A 16188-nucleotide genomic window follows, 5' to 3' on the forward strand; every position below is an offset into this window, starting at 1 on the left:
TTAGGAAAAAACAAAAGACCCATACCAGGAGTTTTAAAAAGCCAACTCGGCAAGATGTGATTGGTTTTGCGCCAGGAGCTTGAAAGGACAATCTCAAACACTTTTGCGCATTGTGGCATTTCCAGTGTTAGATGGAAACAAAGATGGACTTCTTCATTCTCGATTAGCGGAACTAAATGTAGGATTAGTAGACAATGATATTACTGATGAACTAAGCGAAGAGCGCATTGACTTTATTTTGAATATGACTTTGATATTTCTTTCAAAGAACTTTTGGATTCTGTATAATGTAAATAAATAAAATATTTTTCTTTTTATGAAATATTTTGTCGTCTATATTTTTTATTTTATCACTGAATTTTTTGTTTTTCCCCTATTTGTATACCTCTGTATAAGGAAAGTTAGATTTAATAATTAAAGTTTTTTTTTAGTTCCTTATGCTATAATTATATTTACTTAATTTTATTTTTTTGTGATTCATATTTAATTGTGCCTAATCAAACATAGTCGATTTTTTTCTAAAATGCATTGTTTCTTCAGTACTGTTTATTCGCCCCCTCCACATACTGTTGATGTTCGTCAAAATTAGGGTTGCACTTTATCGGTATTTTACGGTAACTCATTCAAAGTAGCAAAAACAAAGTTTATTAAGTGACTAACATTTGATTTAATTACACACTACAGCTGTTGCTGAATAATTTTTTCACCATTATGAAACAAAAACCTGAGACTCATTAAAGTGCAATTACAATCTTTGAAACAAGTATCACAACATAGCTTGAATATTAATGAACAAGTTTAAAAACAAGAATGTATAGCCATTAAAATAAAAAAGAATATTATAATTAAGTAAGAATAATAAATGGGAAAAAGCACCTAATACAAATAAAAAGTTACAGAAAATAAAATCGCTGTTAAAAATTATAGTGCAACTGAAGAGTAAAAAATTGCTATATAGCTAAATAAAAACCAATTATTCAGAAAAAGACAAAAACAAAAGACAAAGTAAAATAGGATAGGAACTAGCCATTTAGGGAAGCAGTCTTCCCACTTGGCCCATACATTAAGTCGTCCAGTGCAAATATTCTGGAAAAGTCGCTCTTTGGTCCCCATAAAAGGTAATGTTCCACTGAGCAATGTATAGAGCAAGACACCACAACTCCAAATATCTGCAGGCTTTCCATATGATTGCCTTTGGACAACTTCTGGTGCCATGAAATGAGGTGTACCAACTCGACCTAAAGTATAGCACAATAAACAAAATTAAATAACATAAATATCTATTCATATACTTATTACTCACATCATTTAACTATTCAGAAATGCCTAACCAAATTTGAACCAAATCAGAATTGAAATCCCTTTAAGGGATACATTTAAAATGGTGGAAAAACATTAAAAAAACTATTGATTTACATCCATTTGTCAGGATAAATTTATTACATATTTACAATCATTTTTCCTATTTAATTTGCCATGCTAATCTGAGTCCTAAGTATCTAAGTATTGCCAATAAATACAACCTTAGCAGTTATTCCATTTATGTGTTGTAGCACATAAAATATGCAAAACATTGTAGAGGGGACACTTCAAGGGGAAAAATAAGTAAAAAATTGATGTGTAGTTGATTTATGTCAGCAAAATTAAAATTTAACCAAGCCTTTTTTTTCTTCTTTTTTTTTTGCATTTGGTGACAGAGAGAAAGAATGAAAATAATTCTGAGTCTCACATTTTCAAATTTATAAATTCTTTGTTTTTTCTATTAATAGAATGAACCTTATTAATAAAGGGATAATGAGTTAGAGAATTTAATATCTATATTTAATATCACACATCACTGTTTATCTTTACTTATTTCAATGTTAGAGTTCTTTACCTCACTTTTGCTACTTTTGTTTTATTATTTTGAAGCATCATTGGAAGTGCAAATTAAATTTATTTAACATAAAATTTTTTAATTTTCGAAAATTTAGAATGGTTTAAAAATTTTATTAAATCATTTTTAAATTCTTTTGCATTCAATTTTCAGAGATATTTGTTTTATACTACCTTTAGCAAAATGTTATTTTAAATATAATCAGCATAATGAATTAATACATATAAAAAAAAGTGTGCCTTATTATACCAAAATATTTTTTGAATTAGGAGAAATATGTCCAAAAAAAAAACAAGTTATCAATTGTAGTCCTAAATAAGAATTAAAATCTTTACAATTTCCAACAGTCTCTTGTCACAACTTTTCAAATGTTTCCTAGTCGTGACCACCCTAATATGGAACACCAAGCATAAATTTGTTTCATTGTGCTCAACTTTACAATAAAAATTTAGACACAAATATTTTTATCTTATTTTATGGAACAAATTGCATAGAGAGCTCAAGACAAAATAAGAGATTATTTTTATAGACTTGTTTTTAATAAAGTAATAAAATATCAATTAATGTAGATTTTAATTCTTAGATTTTACTTGCCTGGATTTACTAACTGGTTACTAGAAAGCTGCACTGCAACTCCAAATCCTCCTAGTTTAACAGGAGCTGAGTTTTCTTTTGTAGCAATAAGGACACTCTGTGGTTTAATATCACGATGAATTATATCATTACTGTGGCAGTAACAAACAGCTTCTAATATTTGGCGAAGATAATGGCTGTAAAAATAAATTTGAATTAAATATTTCTAACACATCTAGAACTAACTCGACATATCACTCAAATATAAAAATATTTTGGATAATTCTATATAGAATGAAAAAAGAAAAAGCATTTTTATGAATTTCAATTCACCATACCTAGCAACTGCTTCACTATATACAAATCCAGCAACAGCACGCTTTACAATTTCAAAACATAAATCAGAACCCTCCATACTGAAATAAAAAATTTTAAGAATGATTTAGTTGAATAATCAAACCAAAGAATCAGAGAACATTTTTGTAGTAATTCAAAATCGAGAACATCACAAAAGAAATAATTTTAGCAAGAAAAAATAATGACATAAATCTATTTTAAATTTTAGAAGAAGTTTTGTTAACAGATTTTTTTATCAAAATTTTATTTCTTTTTTTTTTATTATTGTGTAAAATATTTGATTGTGACAGAAAAAAAAGAATACAGCTTATTTTATCAATTTATTTATTTTTAATTTTATAGAAAAGAAAAAAAATCAATTGCAAAAATATGACATAGGGCTAAAAAAATGGGCTTTAATTTATTAAAAACTTATGCTAAGGAGCATTATTATCATGTGTATTGATAATTATGTTTTCAATATCATTTAACAGTTTTATCATTTACAAACTTTGTGAAAAAGGAAATTATAAAACCTGCACAGTAAAAACTCGCAAATTTATATTGAAGTAAAATGTGTACAAAAGTAACATGTGGGATTAAAATCAACAAAGGGTTAAAATTAACTGTGGGTAGTTCCTTAAAAAAGGCATAAAATTTACTCCGGGCAGTTCTTCCTATTTCAAACAACAATCAAATTTAGTTTGCTACAATTTATATTATTGAATTTTTTTTCTTCAAGCTATCAAAATTTGAACAATATTTAACTCTTATACTTATTTCTGGAGAAATTTCTTTGTTAGTGTGACGGGTATATAATTAAAGAATATCCAAATTGAAAGTTAAAGTTACATTTTATTTATTACTAATCATTATACATATCAATAAGGAGAAGGAGGACCACACTTACCCATAGCTGCTCGTATTGAGAGGCAATCGGACTGAGGAGACTATTGAGAGGCAATTCTCTTTCTTACCAACTCCTCTTTTTTTGGAGTTTATTTATATATATTATTTTAAGGGGTTAAACGTGGTCTCATGTTCTTATCATGCATCCGAAGGTCGACAAATCAATCATCTTGTGACAAATTTCTAGAAAGTTAAAAGTTCAACTGACCATTCGATTGCGAGATGAGAGCACGGGATCTTAATCAACTGTTTAATTAACAAGTTTGACCACGAGAATTGTCACGAGGCAACGTCGTGACAATATCAACTTTCTAGAAATTTGTCACAAGATGATTGATTTGTCGACCTTCGGATGCATGATAAGAACACGAGACCACGTTTAACCCCTTAAAATAATATATATAAATAAACTCCAAAAAAAGGGAGTGGGTCAGAAAGAGAATTGCCTCTCAATAGTCTCCTCAGTCCAATTGCCTCTCAATACGAGCAGCTATGGGTAAGTGTGGTCCTCCTTCTCCTTATTGATATGTATAATGATTAGTAATAAATAAAATGTAACTTTAACTTTCAATTTGGATATTCTTTAATTATATACCCGTCACATTAGCCTTAAATTAATTTATAGGGACATTTGATAATAAAACAATCGAAAATAAAAAATCTTGTCTTTAACTAAGATACTTAAATAAAAATAGCTTTTGAAAAGTTTTGAGACACGGTTAATAGAAAGATTTTTTTTGCACTTTAATAAACTAGTTAAATTTTCAATTTTTTTTTTAGCAAATTGAATAAAATTATTATAATTAATGATGATATACAATTTAAACATTGATATAAAAAGAAATTGCTCTAAAAAATACAATTCGGAATACAAGTTTGAATATATAAAGGCGGGAACATACCTTTGTTCCATTTTTATAAAATAGCCTTTAATAGAAGTTAAAGTATACTTAAAATACTTCAAAAAACTAAACTAAATTTTTCACTAAGAAAAGCTTATTTTGCATTTGTGACACTAATAAAATACTTATATAGTTATGTACATAAAATATTTTGCACTTACAATTCAAAAACCATATAAAGCATGCCTTCAGAACTATACGTTTCCAAAAGCTCTACAATATGGGGATGTTTCAACATATGACAAATTGTGGCTTCTCTTTTTAAATCTGCAATAATATATAAATACGAACTGAGAATGTACAGCGATCAAAACAAAATTAATACCATAAATAACTATATCATGCTTTTACGTCTAATAACTATCAAATAGCACAAATAACTTTTAAAATAAATACTGAATATTAACATACTAAGTACATGATTCCAAGATCCTACTTTGAATACCTTAATTAATTAGTGCTAACTATAATTTATGTTACAAAATCAAACTCATCAATATACTTTCCTGAATGAACTTAATTTCTTTCGGCAGACTCAGATTATTCAAAGCCATGTATATATGTATTATAATATACATATCATATATATTTCATATATACATACATACATACATACATACATACATACATACATGCATACATACATACATACATATACACTATCTGGCCAAAAGTATCCAGACACGGTTATGGTGGTGGTGGATGCATAATGGTGTGAGGGTGTTTCTCGTGCTTTGGCCTGGATCAGTTAGTTCCTGTGGTTGGAAACATGAACTCTGTGATGTATGTGTACATTCTTGACAATGCTGCACTCTCAGTTCTATGGCAATATTTCGGGTAAGGCCCATTTCTCTACCAGCTGGATAACTGCTCCATTCACACATCGAGGCTTGCACAGACGTGATTTGACGAAATGGGTGTTCAAAAACTGGACTGGCCTTCTCAAGAGCCCATATCTAAATCCCATAGAACACCTATGGGACGAATTAGAGCACAGATTACGTTGCCACGCAAATCGACCATCGTCACTGCAAGCACCCATTTCAGCTGTGATGGAAGCCTGGAAGTCAATTCCTATGGCCACCTATCAAAAACTAGTGGAAAGTCTTCCAAACCTTGTGCAAGTTGTCATCGATGCAAAAGGGTGACCAACATCATATTAATATGTGCCTCAGGGCAGTCCTTACCACTGGGTGTCTGGATACTTTTGGCCAAACAATATATATATATAAATAAGGAGAGTACTAATCAAATGTTCAAAAATCTAAAATGAAACCTTATTATAGTAAATAATAATGCACAATCATGTGCACAATAATTTCTTACCTTCTGTGCTAAGACCAGGATAAGAAGTAAATTTTGCAACATCTACAATTTTTACAGCGAACTGTTGACCCGTAGTTTTATGAATACAACGACGAACTAAGCTAAAAGGACCCCTGTAAAAAATAACTTAATTTAAAACTTATTCTAAGTATTGAAAAACAGTGTGAATCAAACTTTTGCTAATTCAAAACATGTAGCATTTCTCTTTCAAGTTAAAATCAATATTTACTAATTATTTATAAACTTAAAATTAAACTTAATTAATAATAAAATAAATTATTATTTAAATTGATTTGAGTATGTACTTAAAAGGATAAAGAAAATTAAAAGGGCAAAACGACAAACTAAAAAAAAAAGTATAATTTGCTCTACTTAAGTATAATAAAGGCAAATTTTTCTGGAAAAGAATAATAAAATATACTATTTTTAATTTTAGAATCACTTTATTCAACGGAATGTTTAACAGTTTTCAGTCAAACAACAACTCATGAAAGTTGGAGAATTTATAATTGAATGAAATTAATAGATAAAAAATTTTTTATAGTACTGCTGCATTAAAAAAAAACAAGTACCAATAAGTAAACATTCTCAGCAACCTATATTTAATTAAAATTTGTAATCAAGTTCAAGTTTTTTTTAATCTAGCAATTTTAAGTTATGGTTCCAATAAACTCAAAACGAAAACGCAATGAATATACTCCTAGATATTTAAGAACATAAGTAACTTCATGGATGATCCCTTAAATTTCAATTTAAAAGTTTCATGATATAATTACTGGATCGTTGGTTTGAGTCAATTATCTTTAGAATAAGATGAAAAATGAATCAATAATTGTGAATTTACAAAACTCCAAACTACAAGATTTGTTGCCTTTTTTTGAAAAAATAAAGATGCATATGACCCCCTGAATTCTTAGTCACAAAAATTTGATAATATAAAACTGTTAAGTGAGTATCTAATTCACAAAATGACTGAATTCCTTGAAAATTTGAGACAATGAATCCTGCGGGTAAGGCTATATGCCTGAACCAATATATGTTATAAGTAGATAATTTTAGCTTTGAACTATCGAATTGTGCGATTTTCGACGGCATTATTAATTAAAATAAAAATTGGGCGAAACTTTAAATCTTTTGATACTTCAAATCTTATTTTTTAAAATATACATTTCTATTCGTGGAAAATAAAATGTTCTGAACCCACACACAAAATCAAGAATATCTGAACAAAAGCTAAAAATCAGGACAAATAAGGACTCAATATTTTAATCATGAAAATCAGGAGAACTATGAACCTTGCAAAAATAAACAATTCAAATAATAATAAAATAATAATAAAATGCATCAAATAATAATAAAATGCAATGAAATTAAATACTCTAAAATAAATTAAAAATTTATGCCTGTATAAGAAATTCGATGAAAGAAATTTTTAACTAACGAAGGTAATAAATAACAAAATAACAAGCCGCTGAAGTTTTTGGCTTACTCATATAAATAAAGAGATAAAAGTAAATGATAAGACCTCGAAAATTGGCCAGAAATTTTTAAGTCAAAAGTAAAGATCTTACCAGCGAGGGAACAAGCCAAAACACATTTTTAATTGGTGCCAAACCAGGACGTAACTACCCCCCCCCCCCCCGATGGTAAAAAGGATGAACCACATCACATTTTTTCAAAATTAAGTTTCTCTTTTTTTTATAGGAAAGAAATTGTGTAAAGAATTGAAAGAATTGCAGAATATTTTTCTTTCTTGTGATTGCATATCTACTTTAACATAAAGGGAGGGTCAAAAACTTTGAAAAAACCTTTTACGAGAATTATACCCCCCACCCCACCCCTCAAAAGAACAAATGGTCCCCATAGTTTGGTCAGGAGAGCGATACAAAGTTTGTTAATTTTACTTTTTGCGTATTTCACTATATCTCGAGAAATTTTTAAGAGAATCGAAAAAAAATTTCACACAATTAAAAATTTGTTTATCCAAAGATAATTCCATGCAAAAAATAAATTGTAGTTAATATTTATTATTTTTCATTATTTTATTTAATAACAGTCGAAAAAAATTTGAATAGTAAGGTATACAATTTTTTACATAATTTTAAAGTAATTTTACATGGCGAAATACAAAGTTTGAGCAAAATCAGTTAAATAAGTCCTGAGAAATCAAATTTTGAAAAAAGTCGTATTTTTTAAATTCGATTTCTCAGGTCCAAACTTTGGATCGCTTTCCTGGCTAAACTATGGGGACCATATTTCCAAGATTGCGGCCACCCCCTAATATTTTGGGTTTAGAAATACGCATCCGTCGAAAAAAAAGGTATGTTTAATTCAGAGAATGTGCGTTTTTGTGTCTGATTTTGTAACTTAAAATATCTTCTGCACTAATCAATTAGCATATTTGAGTTGACCCTCACGAACCATTAAGATGGAGTCCTGGGACCGAAATATCCGATCATTAGATCAAAAGTTATTCAGGGTGGTCCGTTTTTTTCCCCGCACTGTATAGTGCGGAAAAAAAATTTAAAAAAAGCAGACCACCCTTTATATCCTTTGATCTAACGATCTTCAGGTTCTAGGACTTCATCGTATTAGTTCGAGAGGGTGACCTCAAACAAGCTAATTAATTGGTGCAGACGATATTTTAAGTTACGAAATCAGACACAAAAAAATACTTTCTCTGAATAAACATAATTTTTCACCGGATTCGATTTTCCAACTAGGGTGTAGCCGCAATCAGGAAAATATTATCCCAAATTATTTGGTCAGGAGAGCGATCCAAAATTTGGACCCTCTAATGTTAATTTTATTTATTACGTATTTCGCCATATCTCGAGAACTTTTTAAGCAAATGTAAAACAATTTCGCACACAATTATATAATTCGCTTTCCAAAGATAATTTAATGCAAAAAATAACTTTAATTAAATATATATTATGATTTGTTATTTTATTTAATAATAGTCGAAAAAATTATTTGAGGAGTTCGATGGAGCAGGATCGATTGAATGAACTTGCTCTATTGTCTATTGAAAATGAACAACCACGAAATAGTGACTTTAACACTATAATCGATGTAATTCGAGGCAAAAAGGCCTGGAGAAATAAATTTTAGAATAATATATAAATTTCCTCAAAATTTTTTATTTCAAATTAATAAAAAAAATTCTTCATAAAGATATATACTAGGCCAGGGATGGCGAACCAATGGCACGCGCGCCATTTATGGCACGAGACACAAAATTTTGGGCACGCCACCAATCACAATTGTTATTACACAAATGTTATTACACTATGAAGCATATGTAACAGCTAAATTAAAATTTAAAAAAATAAACAAAATAAACAATTAATAAAAAAATTAACTATTAATGCTAAAAAAACAATTAATAACCATAAAAAACAAGCTAACTATAAATAACTAGCAAAAAAAAAATAACAGTCCTGCTTAAACTAACACCTTACAACCTAATATAAGTTATTTGTCATCTAATCTGCAACAACAGAAGTCATACTGATGTTACTTTATGTTGTTTTAAGACATGGCAAAGAACAACATAAGAATTTTTCAATGCAGACCACCAATGCAAATAAAGAACTAAGAATTCTTTATTTGCATTGAAAAAATAAAGAATTTTTCAATGTCTTAAAACAACATAAGAATTTTTCAATGTCTTATGTTGTTTTAAGACATTGAAAAATTCTTTATTTTTTCAATGCAAATAAAGAATTTTTAGTTTATAGTATTTAGTATTATTATCTTCCCAATAATCACGAAGTCAAAATTATTTGACGGCACGTCTATGACCTCATTAAACAATTTTTTAGAAACATTGGCACGTTGGTGTATAAAGGTTCGCCACCCCAATACTAGGCAATTTAAAAATTGCTCTGATTTTATTATTAGTTTATATTAATTAACAACAGATTAGCTATTTTTTTCAAATTATTGATGAATTTATATTTTGTACTAATTGTAGACATGAATTTTATAACTTGTTTTATTTTATATAAATGAAATGTTTTTTCACGGTTTTACTTTAAATATTTTACAAAACCTGAAACTAACCTAAATTTTTAAATATTAAATCTTTATTTAGAAATTTATTTTAATGCAACCTGATATATTACCTTTCTCAACAAACTGAAGTTTATAAATCCATCGACCAAACTAGAACCAATAAATACGTTTAAAAATCCTCATTTTAAATATGTGTTTTGTAATTATTTTTTAGGTGTCCAGAAGTTTTATACACTTATATGTGTTTTGTAACCAAAAAGGAATTTTTTTAATCTGTCAACATTTTATATTCTAGTGTTAAATTTAAAACTTACAATATTCTGTAGTCCCATTTATATGTGAACAAGCAACTTATTTCTATAAATATATTTGATAATATGATACATAAATTGTTAAAATGACGATTAGAGATGGAGTACGGAAAGTTTTAGAAATGGCCCAGGCCAAAAATTTGGGCCAAACAAGCACGAAAATTTCCTAAAAAAATTAAAGTTAGAGAGGGGAAGAGCTAGAGAGCTTTCTGTTTTTGAAAGGTATTCCTATGAGACTTATTAAAAATAAGCAAAAAGATTTTTAAGATATGTAACCTGTTATGCATGTTAAGAATACCGCTGAAATTGAAGCGAGCACTGCCTCATATTTTATTCAACAACTGAACTTCAGAGACTAAACGAATATTTCTTAAATAAAGTTGAATTTCTACACTAGAACCAAAAGGATAACGAAGAGTGCAGAAAATTCATGAATATGTATTAGGCAACTATTGTTTCATAATTAAAATATGAAAGGTACCGGAAGGGAGCGCCACAATAGTACAGATGAGGGCTCAAAAAGTCGCAAAATTTTTACATCCTTACATGAATCTTTTACAAACCCGAACATCTTTTCTTATTTCAATGTTACTATTATTAGTCTGTCAAAAAATTCGCTTAACATCGACACTTTTATTTTAACCATAAATCAGAAGTATTTTCAACGAAGAAGTATTAAATATTATTAAAAAGAAAATATTAAGTATTGATAGAGAAATTACAGAGCAAAACTATTAACAAATTATTAACAAAATAATTTTATCAAATTATTAGTAGCGATCGGCAAGTTCGCCCTTTTCAAGGCGTTAATTTCAAATGATAATTAGAAACAATTATCATTTTAAGGTATTATTTTAAAAACGACTTCAAAACGATATTATAAACTTTTTTATTCATTATGTTCTTGTGTACAGTAATTAAGATTTAACTTTTTAATTAAGTTCTTTTCTTCTTTTTTCCCTCCCCTTTTGGGGTCGAATTTTCGCCCCATCCGGCAAAATTTGACATATCTTGGCCATTTTCGGCAAAATTTGAGAGTCTGTAAGCAATCAGAATTTCTATATATTAGAGCCATATCAGACTACATAATTTTCAAGCTTTTGGTATAAGGTAAGAATGACAACACGATTGTTCTTGGTCTGCCAATCTGATGGCGGTACATTGAATATCGCAAACATTTTGACCATTTTGCTAACAAGTGGCAGACCAAGTACAACTAAAAAAATTTATAATCAACCCCATACTGTATTGGTGCACACTGAGAGAGAGAGAGAGAGAGAAATACATCAAATAACCAGTTCCTTCATATATTTTTTTTAATCAAAAATGTGTTTTTGATGGGGGGAAAACTTGAGAAAATTGAGATTAGTTATAATCATTTTAAAAAAATTGGTCTAGTTATCCTAAGTATGCTACAAATTAAAATTGCATTTTAATTACTTTTTTTAATTGAATTTTCCTTCGCAGAATAAGAATGCACAGATTTAGATATAAGGCGCAGCTTTTAGACGTGAGACATCTTCCATATCGTGTTTTTATAATTATAATAACACAGAAGGCTATGTCAGAAACTGTTTAGAAAGCTAAAAAAGTGTCTTAACATGACTTTAAGTGTCGTGTTTACTATTATAATGAGAAACACGAAACTTTGTCATGCCAAAACACCTTTTTTTTAGCATTCTAAACAGTTTCAGATACAGCTTTCTGAAATTAACACATGCATTTAATTCGCAATCTTATCCATATTGAACTCATATAGAACTAGAAATATTTTATATTAAATTATAAGGTAGAGTCAAACTCGATTATGATGAGGCCGGATTTAATGAACAAAACGAAAATACTTGGTCGTGTTACAATGTTAAGTCTATTGGAACACAGCTCGCTTTTTAAAATTCTCTGCTACTCATGAAACCCGTGGCAGAATCGTAGCGACACGGCGAGAATATCGCAGAACGTTACAGAGTTCTTGCAGAAAGATTTTTCCTTTGGGAAATAAAAATTTTAATTTTCTTTTCTGCAGAAATTTTCGAAATTATATTCAAAGATGCCTTACTCGCGCATCGGAGTGGAAAAAAATGCTTGTGATTTTTCTATTTTCATTTGAGAATAATGAAAAATAAAGAATAATGAAGTAAAAAAATTAGTTTTCTTTTCTGTAGAAATTTTCGTTCTATTTTTTTATGCTGCTATTACTATTGATTTCCGCATAGCTTTTAAAACCCGATATTTTAAATGCGATATTTTTAATACGATATTATTCATTACAACAACTGAATTCCAAGATGAAAACACGCATTTTTTTTTTCGGTACTGCTACGGATTTCGTGATTTTTTTTAATGTGATGATGAATTACAAAATGTGAAAAAGGAAACAGTGTGTTATACCCCTACAAAATGCGAGAATATCGCCCATAATATTAGAGTAAAAAAAAAAAAAAAATACAAATTCAATTAAAAAAATTATTTTATTTAATCCGAATTTTTTTTCTTCTTCTTTTTTTAACGTTGACGCTTCTGTTACTTTAAATTAGTAACACGTATATTTGTTATTTTTATAAGTATCTTGCAGAAAGATATCAGTTTTAGAGAGGTATGTCACAGAAAGCCCGAAAAAATTCTGCCACTGGGCTCATGAAGAAATCAAGCACGTAAATATTTTACGCAAAATATGTGTATAGTTGACGTCCTGTAAACAGTAGTTTCCTCAATTCCATTTATAAATTCTTTCGGGGAATATAGAAACTAAGAAAAGCATTGGATTTTCAAGTTAATTTTTTCTAATAATTAGTATTTTTTTCGACTATTTTTTTTTCTTTTCTAAAATGCTTTTTCTCTTTTCAATGCCTTCTACAGAAAATCAAAAGTAATGGCAAATTCCACAACATTTTCTCTTTAAATTTGTAATGAGTAATAACAGAATAATTCAGAGTGTTAAAGTAGTGTTAAGCCTGCTGGTTTCTTGCCCCTGCGCAAAATATATTCTTTTCTTCTTTAAACTTAACTGTATAACTTCTGAAATTAAGTTGTCAAAGTGTAGAGAGAAATTAAAGAAAGTTTTCAATTTTTAGAATTTGTTTTTAAAACATATTAATGATCGATAATAAAGTAATGGTTCTACACAGTACATTTATTTATCGTATATATAAAAAACATGGATTTTATTATTTTATTGAGTTATCTTAAAAAATTGAAATTTTTTTTAGATAAAATTAAATTAAAACAGTCAGGTATTAAAAGAATTATCCCTTTCAAATAAATTGCTTTTCTCAAAAACATGATGAGAACGAGTTTCAGTGGAAAATTAACTTTTCCAGAATTAAATGTCAAGTAAATCAAATGTTGCTGAATACAGTTTTACAATAGGATAATAACCTGCTCAAATCTTGATAAATCTTGGCTCTATAACTAATCTTCGTGTGAGTAACTAAGCTTGCCGCTTCGTGGCAGTTAATTTCCTTTTTCAAAAAGTTCCTGTATATCAAATTCTAATTTCCGATTTCTGATTTTTCGGACTTCTTCTGGAAGCTCCTGCTGAATAATTGGGCATAGTAAATTTCCATAACTTCCTGCTGTTACATTTAATGATGACAGGCTTCTTATTTGTATTTCACATTCATCCTATAGTCGTCTTAGTGCATTTAAGATGGAAACAATTCGAATAGGTTCAGTAACGATAAGTTTCGTCATATGAGGGTTTATCACAATGTCCGTTCTTCGAAAACGCTCCTCCAGAATCTCGATATTAGGAATCGTAATTCTGATCACTAATGGCGAATCCAGATATAGATGCGAGAGCACTTCCTCCAAGCCAGGATTTCAAATATGCAAATTTTTCAGTCTTTCGTAATTCATTGTTGTTATGAATAGATGTTTCAAATTGATTATAAAAATCTAACCACTTGGCAAAATGTTCCTATTTGCAGACGAGGTAGGTTTAATATTTTTGATTCAGTTTTAACAAGTTCGTTTCACTTTCGATATTAATTTCAGAATTAGAAGATCGATTTAAAAAAAAAATTCTTGATATTCTTGCAGGTAGTTATTTTGTTTTCGAACTCCTGTTCAGCAACACTGTATTCCAATTTTTCCCCCAATTGTTTTAATTCCATCATTTTTGCATTTAATTTAGTTTAAGTTGCTCACTTAAACCAAATAAAAGTTCTGCTTTTTCAGCATCCTGCTATTCATCTGCCAAACTCGCTTCAATTTTCGATATTAATTTAGTAATTACCACAGTTACTTTCATTTTTTGATTACCTAACATATCTTTCGTAGCCATCTTTCTAAATTAATTTATCCAAGTATATTTCCAAAAATTTTCAATTCCATAAAAAGTCTCTTATTCCATATTAAATTGTTCTATACTTGGATTCCAAAATAAAATAAAGACAGAGCACAAAGTTTATGTCATGCAGACAGTACAAAAGAGAATAAAAATATGTGAAAGAATAAATTATTAGCACAGCGCCATATATGGATATTAATTCAAATCTTAGCCATTATTTGACACTTGTAAAGAGCAGTTGATGTGAACGCCTTCTCTACCAACGGGTACAGTCAATTTTCATTGAAAACTCAAAAACAAAAACAAAATTTTTTTTTACTTATGAAATGATGTTGATGAACAATAAAAAAAAAGTATATTTTTCAATAAATGTTCCGCTTCATGAACAAAAACAGCAAATTGCAATGACAAAATTAGCATAATTTTTATTTATTTATTTGTTTCTTTATGAAAATAGTGTTTAATTCCCTCCACCAGTTTGGATAATTTGAAATGAGTGAAATACATGTAAATTTCTTTTCTTCCGATAGATGATTGTACCTTTGCTAATTTTTGGGATCTGATTACAATATTAAGGATTTATATTCTTAGGTAGTTGAACAGGGTTGGCAGGTTTTTGACATGTGACAGTTTTTGACAGTTTAAACCATGGTTTAAACCGTCACGTCAAAAACCTCACTGTCAAAAATGTCGAAAATGTCAAAAACCTATATTCATATGTGAAATTTAATTAATACATAAAATTTATATATTTTTTATAAAGGATAGTGTTTCTAAATATGTTCTAGAAAAAATAAATTTAAAATTTTGAAGAAACACTTATATTTTGAATAGTAACCAAAATCTTGTACTTTTGAAAGCTCACATCTTTTGTAATATTATGTATTCATTTTCATGTGTTATTGAAAATCTGCAGTGATATTATTAAGAAATTTATTTATAACCAAATTTATTGTATAGTATAGATTATAATAAAAATTAGACATTTTTAAAGATAAACATTAGCAGTTTTGTACATTAGACATCTTTTAAAGAAAAATCTTTTTAATATTCTTTTAAATCTTCTTAATATTCTTTTAAATCTTCTTAATAATCTTTTTAACATAAGACAATACAAATTTAAGTGCTTTCTGTTAAATACACAGAGTAGTTAGTGTCGATTTACAGTATATTCAGCCTATTCATTTACTATGCTGAAAATTTAGTTTATCCAAATACTTGTGAATTTCATTTTGCTGAATACTATATACATAGTTTTGTTGAATATCTAAATATTCAGCTGTTGAATAATTACTTCTTGCTTTCAAGATATGCATTATTTGTATTCTTAATTCAAGTGGGGGAAAAAATTAAGAGGTAAAAATGGTTTTAAAATGATAAGTGTAATAATTATAAATAAATATAATAAACAATATGAATTATATTTATCATTATTCACAAATATAACTACTTTTAAATTCAAATTAACATACTGGATAATAAAGATATTCGGTATAACATTAAAAAAAATTTTCATACACTTGTATCAAGTTTGTATTTATACAACATAACTTGCAAGTTCCTTATAAATATTAGTTATATGTTCCTATATGTCAAAAATGCATAGTAATAAACTTTTAATTTTCTTAAGTATCAAAAAAAAATTGT

The 16188-nt window shown here is 28.3% G+C and overlaps 1 protein-coding gene across 3 annotated transcripts in view; it reads right to left on the minus strand.

Moving 5' to 3' along the window:
- LOC107442297 (peripheral plasma membrane protein CASK) overlaps positions 1 to 16188 on the minus strand; it is a 164023-nt gene that overhangs the window by 95384 nt on the left and 52451 nt on the right. For 2 of the 3 annotated variants that reach the window (XM_087156098.1, XM_071188090.2), the window contains exons 2-6: positions 5923 to 6035; positions 4758 to 4863; positions 2788 to 2865; positions 2471 to 2646; positions 1063 to 1238 (exon numbers count right to left, since the gene is read on the minus strand). In XM_087156098.1, the coding sequence (XP_087012224.1) occupies positions 1063 to 1238; positions 2471 to 2646; positions 2788 to 2865; positions 4758 to 4863; positions 5923 to 6035 (649 nt within the window). The remainder of the gene's footprint in view (positions 1 to 1062; positions 1239 to 2470; positions 2647 to 2787; positions 2866 to 4757; positions 4864 to 5922; positions 6036 to 16188) is intronic. The other variant, XM_071188091.2, reaches the window with a different exon arrangement.

Source organism: Parasteatoda tepidariorum, chromosome 12 (genome assembly GCF_982258835.1).
Source record: "Parasteatoda tepidariorum strain Cologne lab strain chromosome 12, Ptep-v5.0, whole genome shotgun sequence".
NCBI lineage: Eukaryota > Metazoa > Arthropoda > Arachnida > Araneae > Theridiidae > Parasteatoda > Parasteatoda tepidariorum.